General features: G+C 44.9%; 1 protein-coding gene across 1 annotated transcript in view; it reads right to left on the reverse strand.

Annotated features, from left to right (window-relative positions):
* EEF1AKMT4 (EEF1A lysine methyltransferase 4) overlaps positions 1 to 25,584 on the reverse strand; it is a 38,451-nt gene that overhangs the window by 5,873 nt on the left and 6,994 nt on the right. The window contains exon 2 of the mRNA XM_069726962.1: positions 14,948 to 15,231. Within this exon, the coding sequence (XP_069583063.1) occupies positions 14,948 to 15,231 (284 nt within the window). The remainder of the gene's footprint in view (positions 1 to 14,947; positions 15,232 to 25,584) is intronic.

Raw genomic sequence — 25,584 nt, forward strand, 5'->3', positions numbered from 1 at the left:
AATGTATTTATTTCCATTTTCCCATTAGGGCTAGGGTTAGAGTTAGGGCTAGGGTTAGGGCTAGGGTTAGGGCTAGGGTTAGGGCTAGGGTTAGGGCTAGGGTTAGGGCTAGGGCTAGGGCTAGGGTTAGGGCTAGGGTTAGGGCTAGGGTTAGGGCTAGGGTTAGGGTTAGGGCTAGGGTTAGGGCTAGGGTTAGGGCTAAGGTTAGGGCTAGGGTTAGGGCTAGGGTTAGGGCTAGGGTTAGGGCTAGGGTTAGGGTTAGGGTTAGGGCTAGGGCTACAGTTTGGGTTGGGGCTAAAGTTACAGTTAGGGTTTAGATTACATTTACGGTTGGGAATATGGTTGGGATTAGGGTTAGGGGTGTGTCAGGGTTAGAGGTGTGGTTAGGGTTACTGTTGGGATTAGGGTTAGGGATGTGTTTGGATTAGGGTTTGGGATGTGTTTGGATTAGGGTTTCAGTTATAATTGGGGGGTTTCCACTGTTTAGGCACATCAGGGGCTCTCCAAACGCGACATGGCGTCCGATCTCAATTCCAGCCAATTCTGCGTTGAAAAAGTAAAACAGTGCTTCTTCCCTTCCGAGCTCTCCCGTGTGCCCAAGCAGGGGTTTACCCCAACATATGGGGTATCAGCGTACTCAGGACAAATAGGACAACAACTTTTGGGGTCCAATTTCTCCTGCTACCCTTGGGAAAATACAAAACTCGGGGCTAAAACATATTTTTTGTGGGAAAAAAAAAGATTTTTTATTTTCACGGCTCTGCGTTATAAACTGTAGTGAAACACTTGGGGGTTCAAAGTTCTCACAACACATCTAGATTAGTTCCCTGGGGGATCTAGTTTCCAATATGGGGTCACTTGTGGGGGGTTTCTACTGTTTAGGTACATTAGGGGTTCTGCAAACGCAATGTGACGTCTGCAGACCATTCCATCTAAGTCTGCATTCCAAATGGCGCTCCTTCCCTTCCGAGCTCTGCCATGCGCTCAAACGTTGGTTTCCCCCAACATACGGGGTATCAGCGTACTCAGGACAAATTGGACAACAACTTTTGGGGTCGAATTTCTCCTCTTACCCTCGGGAAAATACAAAACTGGGGGCTAAAAAATAATTTTGGGGGGAAAGATTTTTTTTTTTAATTTTCACGGCTCTGCGTTACAAACTGTAGTGAAACACTTGGGGGTTCAAAGCTATCACAACACATCTAGATGAGTTCCTTAGGGGGTCTAGTTTCCAAAATGGTGTCACTTGTGGGAGGTTTCTACTGTTTAGGTACATTAGGGGCTCTGCAAATGCAATGTGACACCTGCAGACCATTCCATCTAAGTCCTCATTCCAAATGGAGCTCCTTCCCTTCCGAGCCCTCCCATGCGCCCAAACAGTGGTTCCCCCCCACATATGGGGTATCAGCGCACTCAGGACAAATTGGACAACAAATTGTGGGGTCGAATTTCTCCTTTTACCCTCGGAAAAATACAAAACTGGGGGCTAAAAAATAATTTTTGTGGGAAAAAATTTTTGTTTTATTTTTACGGCTCTCCATTATAAACTTCTGTGAAGCCCTTGGTGGGTCAAAGCGCTCAGCACACATCTAGATAAGTTCCTAAGGGGGTCTACTTTCCAAAATGGTGTCACTTGTGGGGGGTTTCTACTGTTTAGGTACATTAGGGGCTCTGCAAACGCAATGTGACACCTGCAGACCATTCCATCTAAGTCTGCATTCAAATGGCACTCCTTCCCTTCTGAGCCCTCCCATGTGCCCAAACAGTGGTTCCCCCCACATATGGTGTATCATCGCACTCAGGACAAATTGGGCAACAAATTTTGGGGTCCAATTTCTCCTGTTACCCTCAGGAAAATACAAAACTGGGGGCTAAAAAAATAATTTTTGTGGGAAAAAAATTTTGTTTTATTTTTACGGCTCTGCATTATAAACTTCTGTGAAGCACTTGGTGGGTCAAAGTGCTCACCACACCTCTAGATAAGTTCCTTAGGGGGTCTACTTTCCAAAATGGTGTCATTTGTGGGGGGTTTCAATGTTTAGGCACATCAGTGGCTCTTCAAACGCAACATGGCGTCCCATCTCAATTCCTGTCAATTTTGCTTTGAAAAGTCAAACGGCGCTCCTTCCCTTCCGAGCTCTCCCATCCACCCAAACAGTGGTTTACCCCCACATATGGGGTATCCGCGTACTCAGGACAAATTGTACAACAACTTTTGGGGTCCAATTTCTTCTCTTACCCTTGGGAAAATAAAAAATTGGGGGCAAAAAGATAATTTTTGTGAAAAAATATGATTTTTTATTTTTACGGTTCTACATTATAAACTTCTGTGAAGCACTTGTTGGGTCAAAGTGCTCACCACACCTCTAGATAAGTTCCTTAGGGGGTCTACTTTCCAAAATGGTGTCACTTGTGGGGGGTTTCAATGTTTAGCCACATCAGGGGCTCTCCAAACGAAACATGGCGTCCCATCTCAATTCCAGTCAATTTTGCATTGAAAAGTCAAATGGCACTCCTTCGCTTCCGAGCTCTGCCATGCGCCCAAACAGTGGTTTACCCCCACATGTGGGGTATTGGCATACTCAGGACAAATTGTACAACAATGTTTGGGGTCCATTTTCTCCTGTTACCCTTGGTAAAATAAAACAAATTGGAGCTGAATTACATTTTTTGTGAAAAAAAGTTAAATGTTCATTTTTATTTAAACATTCAAAAAATTCCTGTGAAGCACCAGAAGGGTTAATAAACTTCTTGAATATGGTTTTGAGCACCTTGAGGGGTGTAGTTTTTAGAATGGTGTCACACTTGGGTATTTTCTATCATATAGACCCCTCAAAATGACTTCAAATGAGATGTGGTCCCTAAAATAAAATGGTGTTGTAGAAATGAGAAATTGCTGGTCAACTTTTAACCCTTATAACTCCCTAACAAAAAAAAATTTTGGTTCCAAAATTGTGCTGATGTAAAGTAGACATGTGGGAAATGTTACTTATTAAGTATTTTGTGTGACATATCTCTGTGATTTAATTGCATAAAAATTCAAAGTTGGAAAATTGCGAAATTTTCATAATTTTCGCCAAATTTCCGTTTTTTTCACAAATAAACGCAGGTACTATCAAATAATTTTTACCATTGTCATGAAGTACAATATGTCACGAGAAAACAATGTCAGAATCACCAGGATCCATTGAAGCGTTCCAGAGTTATAACCTCATAAAGGGACAGTGGTCAGAATTGTAAAAATTGGCCCGGTCATTAACGTGCAAACCACCCTTGGGGGTAAAGGGGTTAACATATCATGTCTACTCGAAGCAAAAGAAGAGAATGGAGGAGGTGTTATAAATGTACATAATTATCACTGTAATAAGCCATAGAGCCTCCTCCCACACAATCTTCACATCTCACGGGTTTTAAGATTGGCGCACTAACTACAATGGAGATATCATGACACACAAGAGAGCCATCTAAATTAGTTACACTTACAGTGGCATGTAACAGTTTGGGCACAATTGTTGTTATTTTGAACAGTTAAGCAAGTTGAAAACGAAATGATCTCTAAAAGGTCTTACTAAAACACATTTCCTTAGCATTTTAGGCACATCTTAAAAAAAATAAAATAATAATAATAATAATAATAATAATAATAAAAGAATCTGTCAGCAGGATTTATTTATGAAGTCATGGTATGGCTTTGTAAGCACTTGTCCTCCTATCAAAATTACACTTTTTTTTTTTTGCACAGATCATTGTGAAAATCATGAGAACTCCATCATAGAAACCATAAGTAAATCAGCCTAGCAGAGCACTAGGACCATATCCGTGCATTAGGATAAAGCGCCCTTACAGAAATGACACGCCCCAAGTGCCCTTCATGCCTGATTTACATACGTTTTCTATGCTAGATTTCTATTGCCATTTTTCTTTTTTTTAAATAAAGATCCAGCGTTCAAGTTATTTCTATTGGCAAACAAAAGGTCATTGATTGAGCCACGGCCTTCATATGTAAAAATGTGCCGACAGGTGCCCTTTCAGCTTCATATATTATAATTGCCAACATAGACAAGCAGGAATAGGAGCTAAATTGTCTAAGAATACACACATCCACGGCAAACGCAATATGTAACCGGATGCATTAAAGGGAACCTGTCACCAGGTAAATGCTGTCCAATCTGCGGCATGTTATAGAGCAGGGGGGCGGAGTATAAGGATATACAGTTTTATGAGAAAAGATTCAGCAATAATCTGTTCTCATCATTTCATCCTCTGCTATTTTTGAGATTTGGGGTCCAGTGGGCGGTCCTATCAGTGACTGACAGCTTCCTTTGTATAAGAACGCATACAGAGATAGCTGTCAGTCACTGATAGGACCGCCCACAAGACCCAAAACCTCAAAAATAGCAGAGGATGAAATGATGAAAACAGATTATTACGGAATCTTCTCACAAAGCTGTGTATACATGTACCCTGCTCAATAACAAGGTGCCTGCAAATTGGATGGCATTTTCCTGGTGACAGGTTCCCTTTAAGAGTAGTATATATAAAGGTTACATTATTTCATGACTGAACAGATTTATTTGCAAACTAAAACAACAAAAATATATATATCTTTAATAAAACTTGACTTTTCAAGACGCAGACAATATAAAACATCACCTGTGTGCCACTACACATCGCTGTCCTTCAGGCTGCATGCAGAAAAATGGGAACAAAAGTGTAATGTAGTCACAATACAGCTAATAAGCAGTCCATGATACTTGCCGTGGCCCTTGAGCCATGTTATGCAGGGGTTTTTTACCAATGTAGATTGAGGAAAAAAAAAAATGAGAATCTAAACGGCAATAATACAAAGCAAGAAGTGAGATATGGTACTGCAACACGTGACTAGTATAGGACTGTCACACAAGCACAGCACCACCTAGTGCACAACAGAAGGCGTTACAGCCAAACACAAACTACAAGGACAAGGGATGTAGATTAACCGTCATTTTCATTTTTTTATTTCATAAATCAATAGGATACATGAAAATAATTAACTTTTGAAATATATGTAATCATATTTTCTTCTTTCACATTCTGGATTGAGCTCACACACTCAATCCACGGGCAAAATTTGTCTTCAGTGAAGACAGATTTTCACATTACTGAGATAGTGGATGACATATGGTGCTCATACAGGAGGAGCTAGAGGCAGACAGACATTCCGCTGCAAGTTCTCCTGAAATGACAGTTACAGGTCTCCATAGAAGGTTATAGGCACCAACTGTCATCTCCTAAGTAATGGCAAGTGGCGTATTCAATGAAGACAGATTTTACCCATGAATTCAGAATTGTGAGAATTATCAAAGAGGATAAAGAAGGAGAAGGCTCTAATAAGTTATAGTACAACGTTTCTTATTTTCACAACGAGTACTTATTGATTTATGGAAGAAAAAAAAACCCACATTAAAAAGATGATTACCATTTACAGTCTGGCATAACCAGATCTCTAGAAGATAAATAAAGAGAAGCATGGAGAACTTTCAATCTCACCATTATCTAGAACATTTTGGTTGCCGTTCCAGTCTACTGCAGTGTGCAGATGAGCTGCTACTGGTATGAAGAAATCCCACTTGCACAATGCAGTAAACAGGATATGATGCCTGGTATTTAACCTACAGCACTCTGTTGGCTTGTACTGCGAATGTTTCATGCTGTACCATGCAGTTCTTGGAAGTTCTAGGCAAGACAGCATCTGTATATACAGGTGCTTCTCAGTAAGTTAGAATATTGTGAATAAGTTAATTTCAGTTCTTCAATACAAAAAGTGAAACTCATTATATAGAGTCATTACAAACAGAGTGATCTATTTCAAGTGTTTATTTCTGTTAAAGTTGATGATTATGGCTTACAGCCAATGAAGACTCAAAAGTCATTAGTCATCAGTAAATTAGACAATAAAACATCTGCAAAGGCTTCCTAAGCATTTAAAAAAGGTCCCTTAGTCTGTTTCAGTAGCTCCACAATCATGGGGAAGACTGCTGACTTGACAGATGTCCAGAAGGCAGTCAGTGACACTCCACAAGGAGGGTAAGCCACAAAAGATCATTGCTAAAGAAGCTGGCTGTTCACAGAAAAGGTGTAGAAAAAGGTGCAGAAGCAATCGGGATAACCGCAGCCTTGAAAGGATTGTTAAGAAAAGGCCATTCTAAAATTTGGGGGAGATTCACAAGGAGTGGACTGATGCTGGAGTCATTGCTTCAAGAGCCACCACACAGACGTATCCAGGACATGAGCTACAAGTGTCACATTCCCCATGTCACTCATGACCAATAGACAATGCCAGAAGCATCTTACCTGGGCCAAGGAGAAAAGGAACTGGACTGTTACTCAGTGGTCAAAGGCGTTTTCAGATGTAGGTAAGTTTTGCATTTCATTTGGAAATCAAGGTCCCAGACTCTGGAGGAAGAGTGGAGAGGCACACAATCCAAGATGCTTGTGGTCTAGTGTGAAGTTTCCACAATCAGTGATGGTTTGGGGAGCCATGTCATCTGCTGGTGTAGGTCCACTGCACTTCATGGTTCCCTCTGCCGACAAGCTTTTTGGAGATGGAACTGTCATTCTCCAGCTCTACTTGGCACCTGTCCACACTGCCAAAAGTACCAATACCTGGTTTACAAACAGCAGTATCGCTGTGGTTGATTGACCAGCAAGCTCGCCTGACCTCAGAGAATCTATGGATATTGTCAAGAGGGAGATGAGAAACAGCAGACCCAACAATGCAAACGAGCTGAAGGCTGCTATTAAAGCAACCTGGGCTTCCATAACATCTCAGCAGTGCCACAGGCTGATCACCGCCATGCCACACCGTATTGATGCAGTAATTGATGCAAAAGGAGCCCTGACCAAGTATTGAGTGCATTTACTGAACATGCATTTCAGTAGGCCAACATTTTGGATTTAAAAATCATTTTTCAAGCTGGTGTTCTAAAGTATTCTAATTTACTGAGATAATGACTTTTGGGTTTTCATTGGCTGTAAGCCATAATCATCAACAGAAATAAACACTTGAAACAGATCACTCTGCATAATATAGGAGTTTCACATTTTGTATTGAAGAACTGAAGTAAATTAACTTTTTGATGATATTCTAGTTTAGTGAGAAGCACTTGTACATGTGAGGTTTTCTGGTACAAACATGTGAGGATCCTTTAAAGGGGTTGTCCAAGTTCAGAAAACTTTTCCTGATATGTACAGATGATTGCACAAAAAAAAAAAAAAAAAAAAAAAAAAAAAGAAGAAGAGCAAAATCTGCTTTACTTACTCGATGAAGGTGATCTCATGAGTTCTAAGCAATTTGCACCATTTAGAGGGGCAGAGCTGCTGAGCTCACAGATTGGCTGCAGCAATGTCGACGCAACATCACCACTGCAACTATATAACGGTGACCAAGGCAGTAGTGATGTACAATGCATTATAACCTAGGAGACCAAGTAAAACAAAGAGGGTTTTTTTTTTTTTTTTAAACACCCATATGTATTTTTATACTTCAATTCTTAAAGGGGACAACCCTTTAAAGCAGTGTTCACACAATGCATTCATGATGCATGGTTCTTTATGCAATTTTAAGAAAAGCAGTATTTTTTGAAAATAACAGCAAAAAATGCATTGTGAACACATTGTATGAACAAAGCCTTAGACTGTACTCCTACGCTGCGGATGTACAAAGGTTTCACAAGCCGTAGGCATGGTCAGAGTGCTGTTGAATATGCATGTATACTACTGTGTTACAGTCACAGCAACCTGCAGGATGTGCTGATCAGTCCTGTTTACTGCATTGTGCATGCAGGGGAGGAGACTGCATAAATATTTTGGTCCTGCACTCCTCCCATCTGTCCAAAACGGTTTCTACCGTAATTGTGTGCCTAATACCTGGATCATTCTTGCTCACTAGATGTGTAGTCGTAGACCTAGGAGTAGCAAGTCTGATAGTGTAGGGTCCCACCTGAAGAGGTTGCTGGCAGACAGACTCCCAGCATTTGATCAAATATGTGCCAAGTATCTCAAAGTTATACAGTGTATTCTATATCCAGTATGCAGTAACAATTCGTATACATCAGAGCACCAGAGCTTTAGAGCGCTTTTACGGATGCTCTCTTATTCAAAGCATCTTTCTACTACTATATACTTAAAAAGGGAATCTATCAGTAGGATCAATCGTCCTAAGCCGTCTGTATGGGTATGCAGATCATAGGAAGCTGAATAAAATCATACCTTGATATCTGTGATCTGGTATCTTGTAAGAAAAACGTGGATTTCTCTGGAATATATAAATGAGCTGTTAATAAGTATGGGCTGGACTCTGATCTCATTGAGAATCTGCCTCCAGTGCTTCTTATAAATAAAGGGGGCGGGGGGGGAATCACTGGTTTGAGCCATAACCTAACTGACAATCTCACAGTACAGCACAGGCGAGCTTTCTCTCATTAAACATTTGCAGCAGCAGTTGTCCTCTCATAATTCTTCAGCTTCCATCTCACAGGCAGTTAGAGTGGTGGATGGGGGACAGCACAGCGGAGCTGACAACACCGTGAGAGAAAACTGCAAATGTGCTTGTAATGAGACAAGGGGCAATCAGGCACAGCTCAGCAGCAGTTCTAACATCACAGTGAGGACAACTACTACAAAAAAGTGTTTGTTATGAGACACAGTTCACGTCTGCTGTACTGCGCTATCACACAGTTCACCAGTAAGATCAGGAGAACAGACTGTCAGTCATTACATCTTTCACATTGGTAACACCGTCTTTCAGTTAAAATAAACTCTGGAGGCAGATTCTCAAGCAGATCTGTGTCTGGCCCATAGATCTTAACTTATTCCTGTTTCATGTGCTACAGATCTACCAGTTTTCTAAATGCGGAGTTCTGTATAACCCACACTCACTAACTGACAGCTTTCTATGTACACTGTGCATAGGCAGAAAGCTATCACAGTGGTGGGGTTATACAGAGCTCATGAATATTTAGGATTACATGGCAATAGGTTTACTAGTTCTCTAATCATAATCTCTAGCTGATAAGGCAATAATTTAATTAAAACTACATCAAGCAGCCCAACAAGTGATACATCATTGGAATAAGAGTCTATGTTGCTACATTATGCTGCTCTCAGATTAGGTGGAAAAAAACCTGTTACATGTAATGTTGAGGCATAATTTATTTATTTAACCAAATACACTTTGTCAATTAATTTTTTGTGCCCCACTTGATTGCGCAAAGGGAATCGAACACCTCCAAAAATGCTATTTATCTGCAGATATACTGTTAATCTGCAGGTAAACAGAATTTCACTATGTTTTCCTGTGTTATTGGAGCAGCTGCTACAAGAAAAATATTGTAGTTTCTTACCGATAACGGTATTTCTCTGATCCCATGACGGCACCACGGAGAGAGAGGGATCCGCCCTCAGGGACAGGAAACCTACAGGTGAAAAAGGCAGTACCTCTCTCCCACATCAGTTGGTTTACAGAGCCTTAACAGGACTTCAGCTGTAACTTTAAATGGTTATCAAACAAAAAATAATAAGGCTTATCAGAGGCACCGCGTGACTAAATATTAATGACTAAACTTAGTGTGCACACCCACACGTGAAGGGAGGGAATATACGGGTGCCGTCATGGATCAGAGAAATACCGTTATCGGTAAGTAACTACGATATTCTCTTACCCCCATGACGGCACCACGGAGAGAATTTCATAGAATGTATATTAGGGGGGGAGGGACCACTGCCTCCAGGACCCTTCTGCCAAAAATGAGGTCTGAAGAAGAAGTCAGGTCTAGTTGGTAGTGTTTAAAAAAATGTAGAGGGAGAAGACCAAGTGGCTGCTCCACATATCGGCTCAATTGATGCTCCTGCTCGCTCTGCCCAGGAGGTTGCCACCGATCTGGTCGAATGAGCTCGGACTCCCTCTGGAATGGCTTCATTACACGAAGAATATGACAGGATGATGGCATCTCTTACCCATCTCGCCAACGTGGCCTTTGATGCTTTATGCCCTTTGGATCCTGAAAGCACACAAACAGACCTATCCCTCCTACACTCCCTCATGGCTGCTAGATAATGGGTTAGGCATCTTTTAACATCTAGTGTGTGTAGGAGATCTTCCTTTCTATTTCTGGGGTTTGGACGGAAAGAGGGTAAAGAGATCTCCTGAGATCTATAAAACCGTGACGCCACTTTAGGAAGGTAGGATGGATCGGTCCTAAGGACTACTCTATCATCTAATATCTGAGTCAGAGGCAGGTATGCTGATAGAGCCTGCATATCACTAATTCTGCAGGCCGACGTTAGCGCTACAAGAAGTGAGGTTTTGAGGGATATTTTTAGAGAAGCTTGTGACAAAGGTTCAAAAGGCGCTTTAGTCAGTGCAGAAAGTACTAAGTTTAGATCCCAGGGAGGTGTAGTGTGGTGGACAACCAGTCTAGATCTATTAGAGGCCTTAATAAATCTTTTTATCCAGTGATTCCCCGCTAAGTCGCAGTTGTAAAGGGCCCCTAGCGCTGCCACTTGAACTTTAAGAGTGCTTGTTGCCAAGCCTTTTTCCAACCCCTTTTGAAGGAACTAGCACTTTCTGAATTGGGATCTCCCCCAATACACTGGCACCCGAAACTGACAAAAATCTCCTCCAGACCTTCCCATATGCTCTAGTAGTTATTGGTTTTTTACTTAACAAGAGAGTTGAAACTAAATTGAAGAGAATCCTCTCTTAGTTAAAAGTTCCCTCTCAAATTCCAGGCCGTCCTATGTAAGCTTTTCACTTGTGGGTGCTTTACCGGCCCGACACAGAAGGTTTGGGATATCTGGGAGGACCCAAGGGTATGTTATAGACATCATCCGCAGCCATGGAAACCATGCTCTTTTTGGCCAAAAGGGAGCTATCATGATTACCCTTGCTCTGTCCTCCCGAATCTTCCTCAGTACCAAAGGAATTAGTGCTATTGGGGGAAAAGCATTATGCTAGCTGAAAGTCCCAGGGAATCAAAAAGGCGTCTAGGGTTACTGGACCTCCCCCGTGGGTCGATCGAACAGAAGGCATGTGTCTTCCGGTTTAGACTGTTTGCAAACAACTCCATCTCCGGGAGACCCCAAACCTCTACTATGTGGTTGAATACCGCTTGGTTTAAGTCCCACTCCCCTTGCTTCAGCTGTGTTCAGCTTAGAAAATCTGCGGCCTGATTTTCTGTCCCTTTGATATGAAGGGCTGAAAGTGAGGACAGTGACCTCTGCTAACAACATGATAGATTTTGTTACCTCCATCAGTGCTTGAGATCTCGTTCCCCCCTGGTGATTCAAGTATGCTACCATCACCCCTGTTGTCTGAGAGCACCCTCACATGGTGGGAATGGAGGAAGACTAGAAAGCGATGAGCGCACGTTCTACTGCCAGGAGTTCTTTCATGTTTGAGGAAGCTAGTTTTTCCTCCTCTGACCAGGGCCCTTGGGCAATTTAATCGTGTAAGTGAGCCCCCCACCCCCAGGGACTCGCGTCGGTAGTCAGTGTTACAGATATCGGCCATACCCACGGAACACCCCTGGTTAGGTTGCGTGGATCCACCCACCAAGCTAGGGAACATATGGTTTGTGAGGAGATTTTTAAGCGCTTTTCTAAAATCTCCCTTTAAGCGAGATTCTGCTTCTAGTATCTCCCACTGGAGATCTCTGGTGTGACTCTGGGCCCATTGGACCACTGGAATACAGGCTGTCATCGATCCCAGTATAGACATTGCCTTGCGTACAGTGACGACCGTGGATTGGTTTAATTGGGTTACCAGTTGAATCATGTTTGAAACTTTCCCCCCCGGAAGACGGCATTCCTGCTTTACCGAGTCTACCATAATCCCTAGGTACTGTTGTACTTGGGTTGGGATAATCCTGGACTTTGCTAGGTTCAACATCCAACCTAGATTTGTCAGGGATGTCATTACTTTGTCCGACTGTTGGCTGCAAAGGAGGGATGACTCGCTAACTACCAAGAGGTCGTCTAGATATGGGACTATAAATAGGTTTTGCTCTCTTATGTGAGTCATGACCTCTGCCATCAGTTTCGTAAACACCCTTGGGGCTATGGCTAGGCCAAAAGGAAGGGCCCTGAATTGGTAATGCTTTAGTTCCCCTTGCATTAATACCGCCACTTTGAGGAATTTTTGGTGATCTGAGTGGATGGGCACATGGTAGTATGCGTCTTTTAAATTGATGACAGTCATAAAACAAGACAGATAAAGTGTTCTGACACGTTTTTATTGTTTCCATTTTGAAACTCTGAGTCACTAAGTACTTGTTTAGTTTCTTCAGATTTATGATCGTTCTGCAAGTTCCATCCGGTTTCGTTCGAAGAAAGAGGGGAGTAGAATCCTGTGCCCTTCTCCTGGTCTGGAACTTCCTGCAGGAAGTTTTTTGTCAGAAGACTTTGTACCTCCTTTTGAAGGCCCAGTTGCTCGGCCTCTACCTTCCTTTGTGGTGTTATGACAAAATGATGATATGGCATCTTTTAGAACTTCAGTTTTAGTCCTGTCTTTATTATATTTAGTATCCACACACTCCCAGATATTTTTTCCCAGGCTGGAAGAAAGTATGCCAACCTCCCTCCCACCTGGGGAACACCTTCATTGGGACTGTTTTTTGTTATCAGTTTTGTTGAACATGAAGCCTCTTTTAAATTTTTTATCCTCCCATCCTTCTTTTTGATTTTTAGGGGGTCTTCTATGCATAAATTTTCTGCTCCGAAATGGCCGTCTATAGGATTGGTTGGGAAACCCTGGAAAAGCTTTTTTCTTGTCCCCTGCCTTCTCAATAATGTCATCTAGGGTAGGGCCAAATAAAAATTCTCCTTCGCAGGGAATGGAGGATAGCTTGGCTTTTGTCTGTAGGTCTCCCGGCCAACACTTGAGCCACAAAGCCCATTTAGCTGCATTTGAAAATGAGGCAGACCTTGGCGCTAGTCTCACTGAGTCAATAGAGGCGTCTGCTAGATACGCCGCGGCACCCCTCATGATTGAGACGGAGTCCAATATTGATTCTCTTGGGGATCTATCCTTTAGCTGTGAGTCTAGGTGATCTATCCACACCATTAATGCCCTGGCGGTACATGTGGCGGCTATTGCTGGTTTTAACCCCGCACTGGCAGCCTCCCACGAGCCCTTTAAGAAAACTTACGCCCTCTTGTCCTTAAGGGTCCCCATATCTTCAAAAGGCAAGGCAAATTTTTTAGAGGCTTTTGCAATGGCGACGTCTAGCTTTGGCGCCTTTCCCCAGAAAGAGCAAGCTGGGTCATCAAATGGGTATTTCCTCTTTGGGGTTAGGAGAACTTTGTCTGGTCTCTTCTATTCCTTTTTTATTAAAGCTTGAATTTTTCCATTAAATGGGAAGGCTCTTTGTTTCCGTTGTTCTAGGCCGCTAAACATAAGATCTTACGCCGTTTTCTTGGACCGAGTCTCTGCCAGCCCCATGGTTGTCCTAACCGCTTTAACTAAGGAATCTGTTTCTTCAATAGGGAAACAATTGCGACCCCCTTCTGAAGATGAAGATGGAGAAGAGAGCGAACTATCTGAACTATACCGATCACTATCTTCCTCACTGGAACTGAACTCCGGGGACTTGCGTCTGGATTTATGTTTCCTTTTTAGACTTAATGTTTTTTTAACGCATCTTCCACTTGGGTTTTGAATAACTCCTTTAGGTCAGATGCAAATCTTGGGGACTCTTCACATATAGTATTCTCTACGCATATGGCGCAGAGCTTTTTTACCCATGTAGCGGGTAGATCTACAGAGCAGATTGGACATACCCAGTGTCTGGTTTTTGCTGCACATTTCTTCCCCTAAGAAAACATAATAAACCCCATTTAGAATATGGACATTCACGGAGGTCACTTACCCTCCTAATGTGAGGGAGATACCGGTTCTGGCCTAGGAGTTGCATCCTCGATTTAAACCGCTGTTCTCCCGGATCCATTGGAGCCTCTGCTGCGCTGGGATCCTGAGCTGCGACGAGGCGTCCTGCTGCTGTCGCCGCTGCTGGTGATGGTGCTGTTGCTGCTAGCATTTTTTTGGAGGGGACTGCAGAATTTCTTCTGCCGGCTGCTCCTTTTCACTCATGGTGAAAATAAATGAGCATCAGCGTTTGGTGAGCCCGCCTTATATTTCCGGGAGGGCAGCGCGTGTGGCATCAGGTTTTACCCAGAGATGCCTTGCGCCGTCCAGGAAATGACCCCCGCGCCTGCGCACTCTGGATTTCCCAGAAATCATTGCGGCCCGTGCGCATCACCTATCGGCGCCCGGCCTCCAGGAGGGAGCGTCGGAGACGCTGGAGCAGCCGCCGCTGCCTCCAAAGCTTGTGCCGCTTCCTATAGGTGACCGCCGCCACCACCTCCTGGGCCACGGCCTGGCGGCATGTCGCCAGGCGGCCGCCGCCACCTGTTACCGGCCATATGTAGGTTAGTAAGGGAGAGGCAGACTGGATCCTGCTTCACTGCCTCTCCCCCTGCACACACACAGGGCCCGCCAACCCCGGATCGTGGCCTTTCGGGAGGGAGAATCCACCCAGTCCGAGGCAGGCCCCCCACTGCCTGAATCCGGCCAGATGGACCCCCAGCATCCCACGACTTCAAGTAAGCTGCAGGTTCCCCGTCAGGGACAGAAAACCGACTGATGTGGGAGAGAGGTACCGCCTTTTTCACCTGTAGGTTTCCTGTCCCTGAGGGCGGATCCCTCTCTCTCCGTGGTGCCATCATGGGGGTAAGAGAAAATTAAGTTATATTCTTCCTGCGGCCAGTTACTTGCAGTCATCGGGGTGGCGCAGTATAACAGTCACCAATCACTTCACATTGAGTGTGCCGTTACCACTGCCCCTGCACTGCGACTGCCTATCAGCTCTGCAACATGTAAAACCCGTCTTAACCTGATCAGATATCTTACCTCGCTTAGCACTTGATCCACCAGAGTAATGGTGCCCTGGGTAACTCTCCATGGATCTTTCTCATCCACCATCATGGCATCCAGAGTTCCTTTTTCAATAATCAGATCAAATGTTCCATCAGGAAAGTGAAGGTGCCGGGCATCCATGACCATCCAGCTCATGTCTGGTACCTTGGCATTTCTCTGTGCCATCTCCTTGATACAAACTGGGGAGTAATCGATACTGACAAGTGGTCTCACACCTTCATTGTACAGCTCGGCACTCAGTGAACTTGTACCACAGCCTACAGGGAGACAGAAAATAAAAGAATTGTTAGAATGGACACATCACTGTGGAATTTAGGAGTCAATTCTAACTTTCTACTAGTCAGACGAAAAGCATACAGGAGGCTGAAGAGGTTCGCACGCACTTCCTTACGTGTTTCAGGAAAAAACGGTTTCCTTTGTCATAGGGGCCAGCAGACGAGCTATTCCAGTGCTATAAATACGCGCAGTATACTAATTACCGGGAAATGCTGAGGGATTTATAGCGTGTCTACAGTCCCCTCTGACATTGGAAACCGTGTTTTCTCTAGTAACCCCCCACGACAGCACACCTGGAGGATGTTACCCCTTTCCTAATAGGGACAGGAAATGACAAGAGGTTAAATAACCCCTCCCTCATCCTCCCCTCAGTGTTCTTTCCTGTCCCTACTAGGGATGAAGAGGTCATCCCAGGTGCACTGTGCCGGCAGCGGTCACCGGGGGGAATATAGATAATTTGGCCGGGCAGCTGGGATCAGACTTACGTCCATTCCCCGTCGCTGCTCCCGTCTCCTCCGACTCGGGACTCCTTCGCCACCATTCCGCACCTGCGGGTAAGGTCTGGGGCGTTCTTCGGCTGGAGGCCTCTCTGAGCTCTCCAGCCCTTCTCCTCCTCCGCGCGCACGTGTGGGCACTTCCGGTCTGAAGCCGGCGGCCGGATATGACGTCAGATGCCGGCCGGCTTCACTGAACAGGAGGTTCCTTGTGCGTTCCAGGCTGGAACGCTAAGCAGACAGCGTGGAAGACGTTGGCGTTCTCCTCCTACGTTCTTCCAGACACCGGAGGAGGAGGTCCTGATCCAGGAGGACAGGTGCTGCGGTCCGGTCGCCTATATATTCAGGCCCTGGACAGGAAGACATCGCAGGTAGGACCACTGTGTGGTGAAGACCATGGAGATGTCTGCTTCCTCACGCTCTGCACCTGCAGATCACAGCACCATCCCGGCCCCAGTGAGTAATCTGGCCCTGGGTGTCCATTCCCTGATGTGGGTTGTAGTCTTATGATTCCTTCTCCCCTTCCTTTTTAGGGGGACAAGGAACCCACATCAGGAAGCAAAACTAAAACTACCCGCAAATGCGCAGTTTGTATGAAGAAGCTGTCCTTTTCATACAAGAAATCATTGTGCAAAGAATGCACAGACAAAATTATCAGGGAGGAACAGCCGTCCCTGATGGAGGAGATTAAAACTTTAATCCAGCATGAGATTAGAACATCTCTGGCCACTCTTTCCCAGCCTACACCATCTCCTAGTGCCCCTCCTGAGGCTAAGAAAAGTAAACTTAATCCACAGGAGGAAGAGCAGGAGGACGGGGGGCGTGGCCTAGCAGGCGATGTGAACAGACGTGCAACAGAGCTCTCCCGCTTCATTATCTCTGTATTAACCCCTTAGAGGCGCCGCCGAGCGCAAATCATACTCTCAGGAGTGCACATAGTCTCGGGGAGCGAGGTGTGACCCGAAGGAACGGAATCTTATCTGAGGATGACACGCAGGAGACAGAAGGAGCTGACAGCTGCGGGAAGCTCACAGGCCCAAGATGGCGCTGAGACTGCAGAGGAGGCGGCGAGGGCAAGCGCTGCTTATCAGAGGAAGATGGATGTGATTGCTAAGTTGGAGCGATTTGCCAGGTCAGAGGAGGCTGTAAATCTACAGTCAGAGGCTGGAAGTGTGGAGTCTGGAGCAGCTGGTGCCCCCGGAGATCAGCAGGAAGGAGGGGCTCAGCTACAGTGCAGTGGGTCAGACCAGGGATCTCCTACAAGGGCCGCAGGAGCTGTTCTGCCTGCACAGTCTGACATGCCAGAAATGGAGGAGCCGACTCTGAAGGACATATTTTCAGTGGTGATGTACTGTAAGTCTGCCCTGGGGGCTCTAAACCTACGAGCGGATGAATTAAAGGGAGAGATGGTCGCTTTAAACTCTGCTATGCGTAAAGTTGAAAAGAGAGTGGAAGAGGTGGAAGAAAGGGTTGGGAGTGCAGAAGATCGGATTGGTGAATTGTTAAACAGGGAAAAAAAGTATATTCAACGTATTGCTGATCTGGAGTTTAAGACTGATGACCTTGAAAACCGATCCCGCAGGAACAACCTAAGGATTGTGGAGGTCCCAGAAAAGGCGGAAGGGAGCAACCCCACGGCTTATATTGAGGCATGGCTAAAAAACGCTGTGGGTGGAGATGGCCTTACTAAGATGTTTGCCGTTGAAAGAGCGCACCGTGTGCCCACCAGACCCCTCCCCCCCGGCTCGGCCCCAAGAGTTATCTTGGCTAAAATTCTGAACTATCAGGACCGAGACATTTTGTTGAGGAAAGCCAGGAATTGTGATGAGCTGACCATTGATGGTAATCGGGTCTCCCTTTATCCGGATTACTCTGCGGCGGTCCAAAAGCTTCGGATGAAGTTTGGAGAGGTCAAGAGGAGGTTGCGAGACTTAGATGTCCGTTATTCAATGATTTACCCAGCAAAATTAAGGGTGGTGGCTCTGGATCGGGTGCATTTTTTCCAAAATCCAGAGGAGGCGTCACAATGGCTGGATCTCAATACTAAGCATGTCAAAACGGGGCAGACCCGCTGAAACTGATTTAAGTGCTACTGAGGCAATTGTTAACTCTTCACTGTTATGTTTGGTTTGATAGTTAACTGGTACTTATACTGTGACTTTATGGTATATTGATATCATCAGGTTGTGTTCGGCGGCGCAACGAAATTTGCATTTTGGCTATGGTGGGCGGGGGAGCTGAAGGAACGCAGAGTTTTTATCGTTAGGCTGTGAAACAGCGTTCCCAGATCTCAAATTGAGAGGGAGAGTTTATTTTGATATTCTAAGAGTAGAGAGGAGTTGGGTGGGCTTAAAGAGAGGGGAGAGATAGAGAGTTATTTCAGTTGGGAATTGGGGATGGGGGGGGGAGGAGGGAGGGGGTGGGAGTTGGGGTTGAGACCTTAGGGAGCTTGAACTCATTCATTGTTTCTATAAGCTATAATGGGTGGGGAGGTTAAAATCCTAAGTTGGAATGTTAGGGGCCTTGCAAATGCTACTAAAAGAACAGCTATTTTCCAATATGTACTGAAACAGAGGCCTTCAGTGATATGTCTGCAGGAAACTCACCTAGTGAAGGAAAAGGTTGCTATTCTACAGAAGAGATGGGTGAGAAAGGCGTATCACTCAACGTTCTCAAATTATGCCAGAGGTGTGTCAATTTTGATACACGTTAGTGTTCCGTTTGAAGAGATTGAGGTAACCACCGATAAAGACGGCCAATTTGTGTTTTTAGTATGCAAGATATTTAACAGGTTAATTTGTATTGTGTCAATTTATATTCCACCACCATATTCCAAGAAAAAGATACAGGAGATTCTGGAAATTACGGGTAGGTGGGATGGGGTGCCCCTCCTTATAGTGGGGGATGTGAACAATATATCTAATGATCACTGGGACAAGGGTAGACATGCGGAGTTGAGAAGTGAAGGGAACTCTACTCCTTTTGGAAATTATCTAAGAGAAATAGGATGGATAGATTTGTGGCGGGTGCGTAATCCTAGGACATATGCCTACTCATGTTATTCAGCAACATACGGATCTTTATCTCGCATTGATGTGGCTTTGGGAAATGGGGGGGTGAATAATCTAATACATGAGGTGGAGTATAGGCCTAGAGTAATATCGGACCATAGCCCAGTACTGGTCTCTGTACAAATGACTGGGAAGAGTGGTCTGACGGGGTTGGGATGGAAATTTCACCCCTCCTGGCTACAGTATTTGGATATGGAACAGGTGGGAACTGAACTCGGGGAGTTTTTCAGGATAAATGAAGGGAGTGCGGGGAATCTTGTAGTGTGGGACACCATGAAGGCATACCTGAGAGGAATTTTATTCCGGGACATCTCGAGACATAAAACTAAGTCTAAAATTCAAGACAATGCAGTGATGGAGGAACTGAGGGTGGCGGAAGAGACACTGGCCTCTCAGAATTCAAGAGAAGCACAACTTCGTATGAGGGCGGCTCAGGTAGCGGTCGATGAACTCCATATGCGTAGGGCAGATAGGTTGAGAGCCTTTCAAAAGGAAACATTTTATTCTGAGGGAGAGAAGGTAGGACATTTGCTCTCGGTGGTGGTTTCTGCGCAGCGGGATTCTTCACATGTATACTCCATAAGAACAGAGGAAGGTAAAACGGTTACTCAGGGGGGGGAAATTTTAGACGTTTTTCGGAGATTTTATAGTAAATTATATTCCTCTAGGGTGGATAAAAGTCCTGAGGAAATGAATAGATATCTGAAAGAGGTTGACTTACCCAGACTAGGTAGAGAGGAAAGGGAGTGGATGGATAGACCGCTTGGGGAGGAAGAATTGAAGGCGGCTTTGGCGAATATGGCGGGGGGCAAGGCTCCGGGGACGGACGGTATCCCAGTAGAGGTTTATAAAATTCTTAATGCAGAGTTAATGCCCAAATTGGAGCGAGTGTTCTCTGAGTCGTTGGAGAGGGGAGTGCTGCCCCCATCAATGAGAGAGGCCATCGTGGTGGTTATTCCTAAAGCTGATAAAGATCCTCAACAGCCGGAGTCGTATAGACCAATTTCACTTCTAACGGCTGACATAAAGATTTTGGCGAAGGCCCTGGCGAACAGGCTGACCCAAGTGATCGATAAATTGATTCACCCAGACCAGTCTGGCTTTATGCCCAATAAATCCACGGCAATTAACTTGAGAAGGCTATTTTTAAATATGCAAATTCCTGCAGACAATGCCGGAAAAAGAGTTGTGGTGTCTTTAGATGCCCACAAGGCCTTTGATTGTGTGGAGTGGAGTTACTTGTGGTCGGTACTGGATCGCCTGGGGTTTGGTCCAAAATTCATCTCCTGGGTTAAGTTGCTGTACTCGTTCCCAATGGCAAAAATTAGAGTTAATAATAATTTGTCAGAGAGTTTCCCGCTGTTTAGGGGTACCAGACAGGGGTGTCCGCTGTCCCCGTTGCTCTTCGCTCTGGCCGTGGAGCCGTTAGCGGCTAAAATAAGAGGTGCTCAGGAGGTTAGAGGTTACATCTATGGTAGGAGGGAAGACAAAATTGCATTATATGCTGACGATATTTTGTTGTTCCTGGAGGATTCTGAAAGGTCCCTGTGCAATGCGGTTGCTTTGATTGAGGAGTTTGGTCGGTTTTCGGGTCTCACAATAAACTGGGATAAGTCTTGTATGTTGTTGATTGAGGGGGACAGTATGGGCAGTGGAGAGAGGGCGATAACCACAAAATTAAAGATTGTTCAAAAATTCAAATATTTGGGTATTCAGATTGCTCTTCCTCTAACTACCTTTGAGGAACTGAATTTAAGTCCATTAATGCAGAAAATTCGTACCAAGATTGCGGCATGGAACAAATTACATTTATCGGTGGTTGGTAGGGTGAACCTCTTAAAGATGATTGTAATGCCACAGTTGTTGTACGTGCTACATAACTCTCCCATTTGGATTACACAATGCAGATTCCGTAAGATTAGGTCTTTGTTTGGGGAATTAATATGGGGAGGAAAGAGTCCTAGGTTTAAACAGGAGATACTTCAGAGGGCCAAAACAGAGGGGGGTCTTGCACTTCCTAATCCATGGCTATACTTCTTAGCAGCACAGTGTCAACATCTCAAAGGATGGGGGGAGGAGGCAGGGAGTGTGCAAATACCTAATAGCTTGAGGTTCTTACTACAGGCAGACGTTTTGAGTGACAGTTTGGAGGGAGGACAATTCAAAAAAATGGGTTCACATGGGTGCACTATCAAATTAATTCACAGAGTATGGGAAAAAGTCAAACTCATTAGGGAAGTGAGTGGGTTCACCAGATTCTCGCCTATTTGGGACAACATTTCTCTACCGGAATTTAGGCAGAGGGAGGGTTTTCACTTTTGGTCTGCAGCAGGTATTAAATGGCTGGGGCAGCTGATAAGTCAGGGCAGACTTAAAACATTTGAGGAGTTGCAGGAAGAATTTCAGTTGCCACGGTCTGAATTGTTCCAGTATAATCGTATCTCTCATGCTTATCAGGCACAGAATAAAAGGGGAGCCATAGTGGTACAGATTGATCTCATGATCGACTATATCCTTAAGAATAGCTGCACGAAGGGGGCGATTTCAGAAATATATGGGTTTCTACTTTTTTCTTTCCTGGAAAAATATCCCATCCGAGCCAAAGGGAAATGGGAAGCTGAATTGGGAATAATTGACAATGATAGATGGGAGTCGGTCCTAGAATATGTGCCCAAGATATCAATGAGTGAACCAGGCAGGCTATCACAGTTATTCGTAATCCATAGGGCCTATAGAACCCCTGACAGGTTGTTCAAGGCTGGGCTTAGGCAGAACTCGGACTGCCCTCGGTGCTCACAATCCCAGGCGGGGATATTGCATATGATGTGGCAGTGCCCTAGACTGTCCTCCTTCTGGATAGTTGTTTTAAATCGTATTGAACTGGTGTATGGATGTTCTGTCCCTAGGGTTCCACTGACTTGCATATTGGGATATGTGGAGGAAATTGTTACGGACAACATGTTTAAAATAGCTATTGCACGATTGTTATTCATTGCTAGGAAATTGATCGCCAAATTTTGGATTAGAGAGGAACCTCCAACAAGAAGAGACTTTCTTAAGCAAGCGGAGCATATACTTACTTTGGAGAAAAGTATCTACACCAAAAGGAATAAGCTGGACATCTTCCACAAGCTGTGGCAACCGTGGATGGACTTGAATTAGGATGATAAATGAGAATATAGGGAACCTAGTATTCAATGGAAATATAACGGATGTTTATTCAAATGGTTGTATGATGATGGGAAGTGGGGTGGCTCTGGCTGAGGTCTCGGGTTGGGCAGGGTGGGGGGGCTCTGGGTCGGGGGGGAAAAAGTTATCTGTAAATGTTTAATGAAACATTGCCATGAGAAATATTCTGATTGTTTATTCTTTGCGGATAATAAAAATCTATCTGATAAAAAAAAGAAGAGCAGGAGGACTCTCAGGGAGAGACGTCGGACGAACCCCCAGAGTAAGGTGAATTATCCCTGGACTCTGAGACCGTCCAGCAAGAGAGATACTACTTCTCTTCATCTGATATAGAAGAACTCCTCACGGCTGTAAGGAAAACTATGGAGATTGAGGAGGAGAAGACGGCCCAGTCCGTACAAGAAGAGATGTTCGGAGGACTTCGTTCTAGGAAGCGTCAGATGTTTCCTATTCACCAAAATATCCGGGATTTAGTTCTGGAGGAGTGGGAATCCCCAGAAAAGAAGCTGACTACTCCAGTGGAAATTAAAGACAGATTTCCTGTAGATGCCGAGACAGTGTCATGCTGGTCAGAAGTTCCAAAAGTGGACGTCCAGATTGCCAGAGTAGCCAAAAAGACCACGCTACCATTTGAGGATGCCTCCCAACTGAGAGGCCCTCTGGAACGTAAGATGGACGGACTACTAAGGAAGTCGTGGGAAACATCAGCGTCCTTACTGAACATCAATTCAGTATCCACTTGCGTGGCTAGATCGATGCATCGCTGGCTGGGGCAGCTAGAGGAGCACTTGTCCTCAGGTACTCCGAGAGAAGATATCCTAGCCTCCTTGCCTATCTTCCAGAAAGCAACAGGCTTTTTAGCAGATGCTTCCGCAGAATCCGTGAGAGTGACGGCGAGATCATCTGCATTATCAAACTCTGTAAGGCGTCCACTCTGGCTAAGATCCTGGTCTGGTGATATGACTTCCAAGATGAGGCTGTGTTCTATTCCTTTCAAAGGAAAGTATATGTTTGGACCAGCCTTGGATGATCTTCTGGAGAAGGCTTCAGACAAGAAAAAGACCTTACCAGAACCTAGAAACCCTAGGAAAAGACCCTTCCGCGCTCAGCAAGAGCATACTCCTCAATACAGAGGGAAGGGAAAGACAGGTCGCTGGAGTTATCCAAAAGGAGGGAAAGAGAGGAATCTTTCTTTCCCAACCCCAAAATCAAAGAAAGCAATGACGCCATCATAGTGGGGGGTCGGATTTCGAACTTCCTCCCATTCTGGCAAGAGATCGGTGTGGATCAGTGGACTTTAAGATTGGTCAAAGAGGGGATGAAAATAGAGTTCATATCATATCCCCAAAAAAGAATAAAAACTACAACGTTATCCACACCGAAGCTACAGTCCACTCTGATAGCTGGGATAGAGGATCTCTTAGTCAACAATGTGATCTCCATAGTCCCAGAAGACGAAAGAAACAAAGGTAATTATTCCAGCCTATTTCTGATAAAGAAACCAAACGAAACCCATCGGATGATAATCAATTTAAAACCTCTGAATCAATATGTAACCTACAGAAGATTCAGAATGGAGTCCGTGAGATCGACAGTACCCTTAATAGGGCAAGACTTCGTCATGGCAACCATCGACTTGCAGGACGCATATTATCATGTCCCAGTCCATCCAACCTATCGAAAATTTCTAAGGTTTGCGGTCACCAGAGGAGAGGCTATAAACCACTTCCAGTTCAATGTCCTCCCATTCGGACTATCGTCAGCTCCAAGGATCTTCACAAAGGTCATGTCCGAGGTAATGGCCTACATCAGAAGTCGGCAGATATGCATAATCCCGTACCTCGACGACCTCTTGGTAGTGGCCCCCACGGTTCCAATTCTACAGGAACATCTTCAAACAGTCCAGATCCTGTCATCCCTGGGATGGGTGGTAAACCCCCCCAAAAAAATCGGATATGGTTCCGTCCACAAGGAAGATCTTTTTAGAGGTCTTATTAGACTCCCACAACCAAACATCTTTCTTACCCGAACAAAAGCGGTCCCTGCTTACATCAAAGATAAGAATGTTGCGGGACAAGAAGAGAGTATCTCTAAGATGGGCCATGTCGGTTCTAGGAACCATGACATCATGCATCCAGATGGTGGCATGGGCACAAGCCCACACCAGGATACTTCAGACCCATATTCTATCAAGCTGGGACGGATCCCCACCGGATACCACCGCATGTAAGGTCCTCATTGACATGGTGGCTACAAAAAGAGAACTTAATAAGAGGAGTTCCCTGGTTGCAGGTCCCAGCAGTGACCATAACAGTAGATGCCAGCGGGAAAGGTTGGGGAGCTACGGTAGACCAGCACATATTCCAGGGATTCTGGTCAACCGAAATAGCACAGCAATCCTCAAATTTCAAAGACCTAAAAGCAGTAGAAGAAGTTCTCAAAGTGGCAGTAAACTCTTGTACAAAATTCCCATATAAAAATATACTCGGACAACATGACAACAGTTGCCCACCTTCGCCATCAGGGAAGTACAAGACACGAGGATCTAAAAAGAATATCAGCGAGAATATTTTCGTGGGCCGAAGAACATATTCTCTCCATATCCGCCCTACATATAAAAGGAGAGATAAACGTACAAGCCGACTTCCTGAGCAGGACAGAGGTCCATCCAGGAGAATGGAGCCTAAACCCGGAAGTCTTTCAGATACTGGTCAAAAGATGGGGACAACCAGAAGTGGACTTGTTCGTGAACAGTCAGAACGCAAAGGTAGACCAGTTCTTCTCGCTAGATCCGATGAATCCGGGGTTAGCTGTGGACGCATTGGTCCAGCCATGGACATTCTCACTAGCATATGCTTTCCCGCCATTGCCAGTCCTACCCAGAGTCCTGCAGAAGATAAGGGCAGAAAAACTCAAGGTGATCTTGGTGGCTCCACTTTGGCCCAAAAGAAGTTGGTTCGGGGCCCTCATCAGCCTAAAAATAGATGGACCAATAGCACTTCCACCAGTCAAAAACCTTCTCTATCAGGGGCCAATACTCCATCCAGATCCCGAGAGGTTACACCTAAATGCCTGGCTTCTGAATTCTCAATTCTGAGGACCAGAGGGCTATCAAAGAGAGTAATTAAGACACTACAAAAAAGCCGTAAAGCAGTTACTAATTCTATCTACCAAAAAATCTGGAAGACTTTCATCACATGGTGTGCTCCTGAACAACCTAACCCAGACAGACCGAACCTAGCCAGGATCCTGGATTTCCTACAAGATGGGCTGGAAAAGGGTCTCAGACCCAGCACCCTCAAGGTACAAGTGGCAGCCTTGAGCTCTTATTTTGACCAGTCTTTAGCTGACCATAGATGGGTGAGAAGATTCATGACGGCGGCATCCCGCATATCTCAAAGACCCATAAATATAGTTCCATCCTGGGACCTGAATATAGTCCTGAAAGGACTTACACTGCCACCGTTTGAGCCCTTGTCATCCATAAATATGGATATACTCGCCTGGAAGACCACCTTCCTGGTAGCCATAACAACAGCCAGAAGAGTTGGTGAACTACAAGCCCTGTCAAGCAATGAGC

The sequence above is a fragment of the Ranitomeya imitator genome, chromosome 5, assembly GCF_032444005.1.
Source record: "Ranitomeya imitator isolate aRanImi1 chromosome 5, aRanImi1.pri, whole genome shotgun sequence".
NCBI classification, from domain to species: Eukaryota; Metazoa; Chordata; class Amphibia; order Anura; family Dendrobatidae; genus Ranitomeya; species Ranitomeya imitator.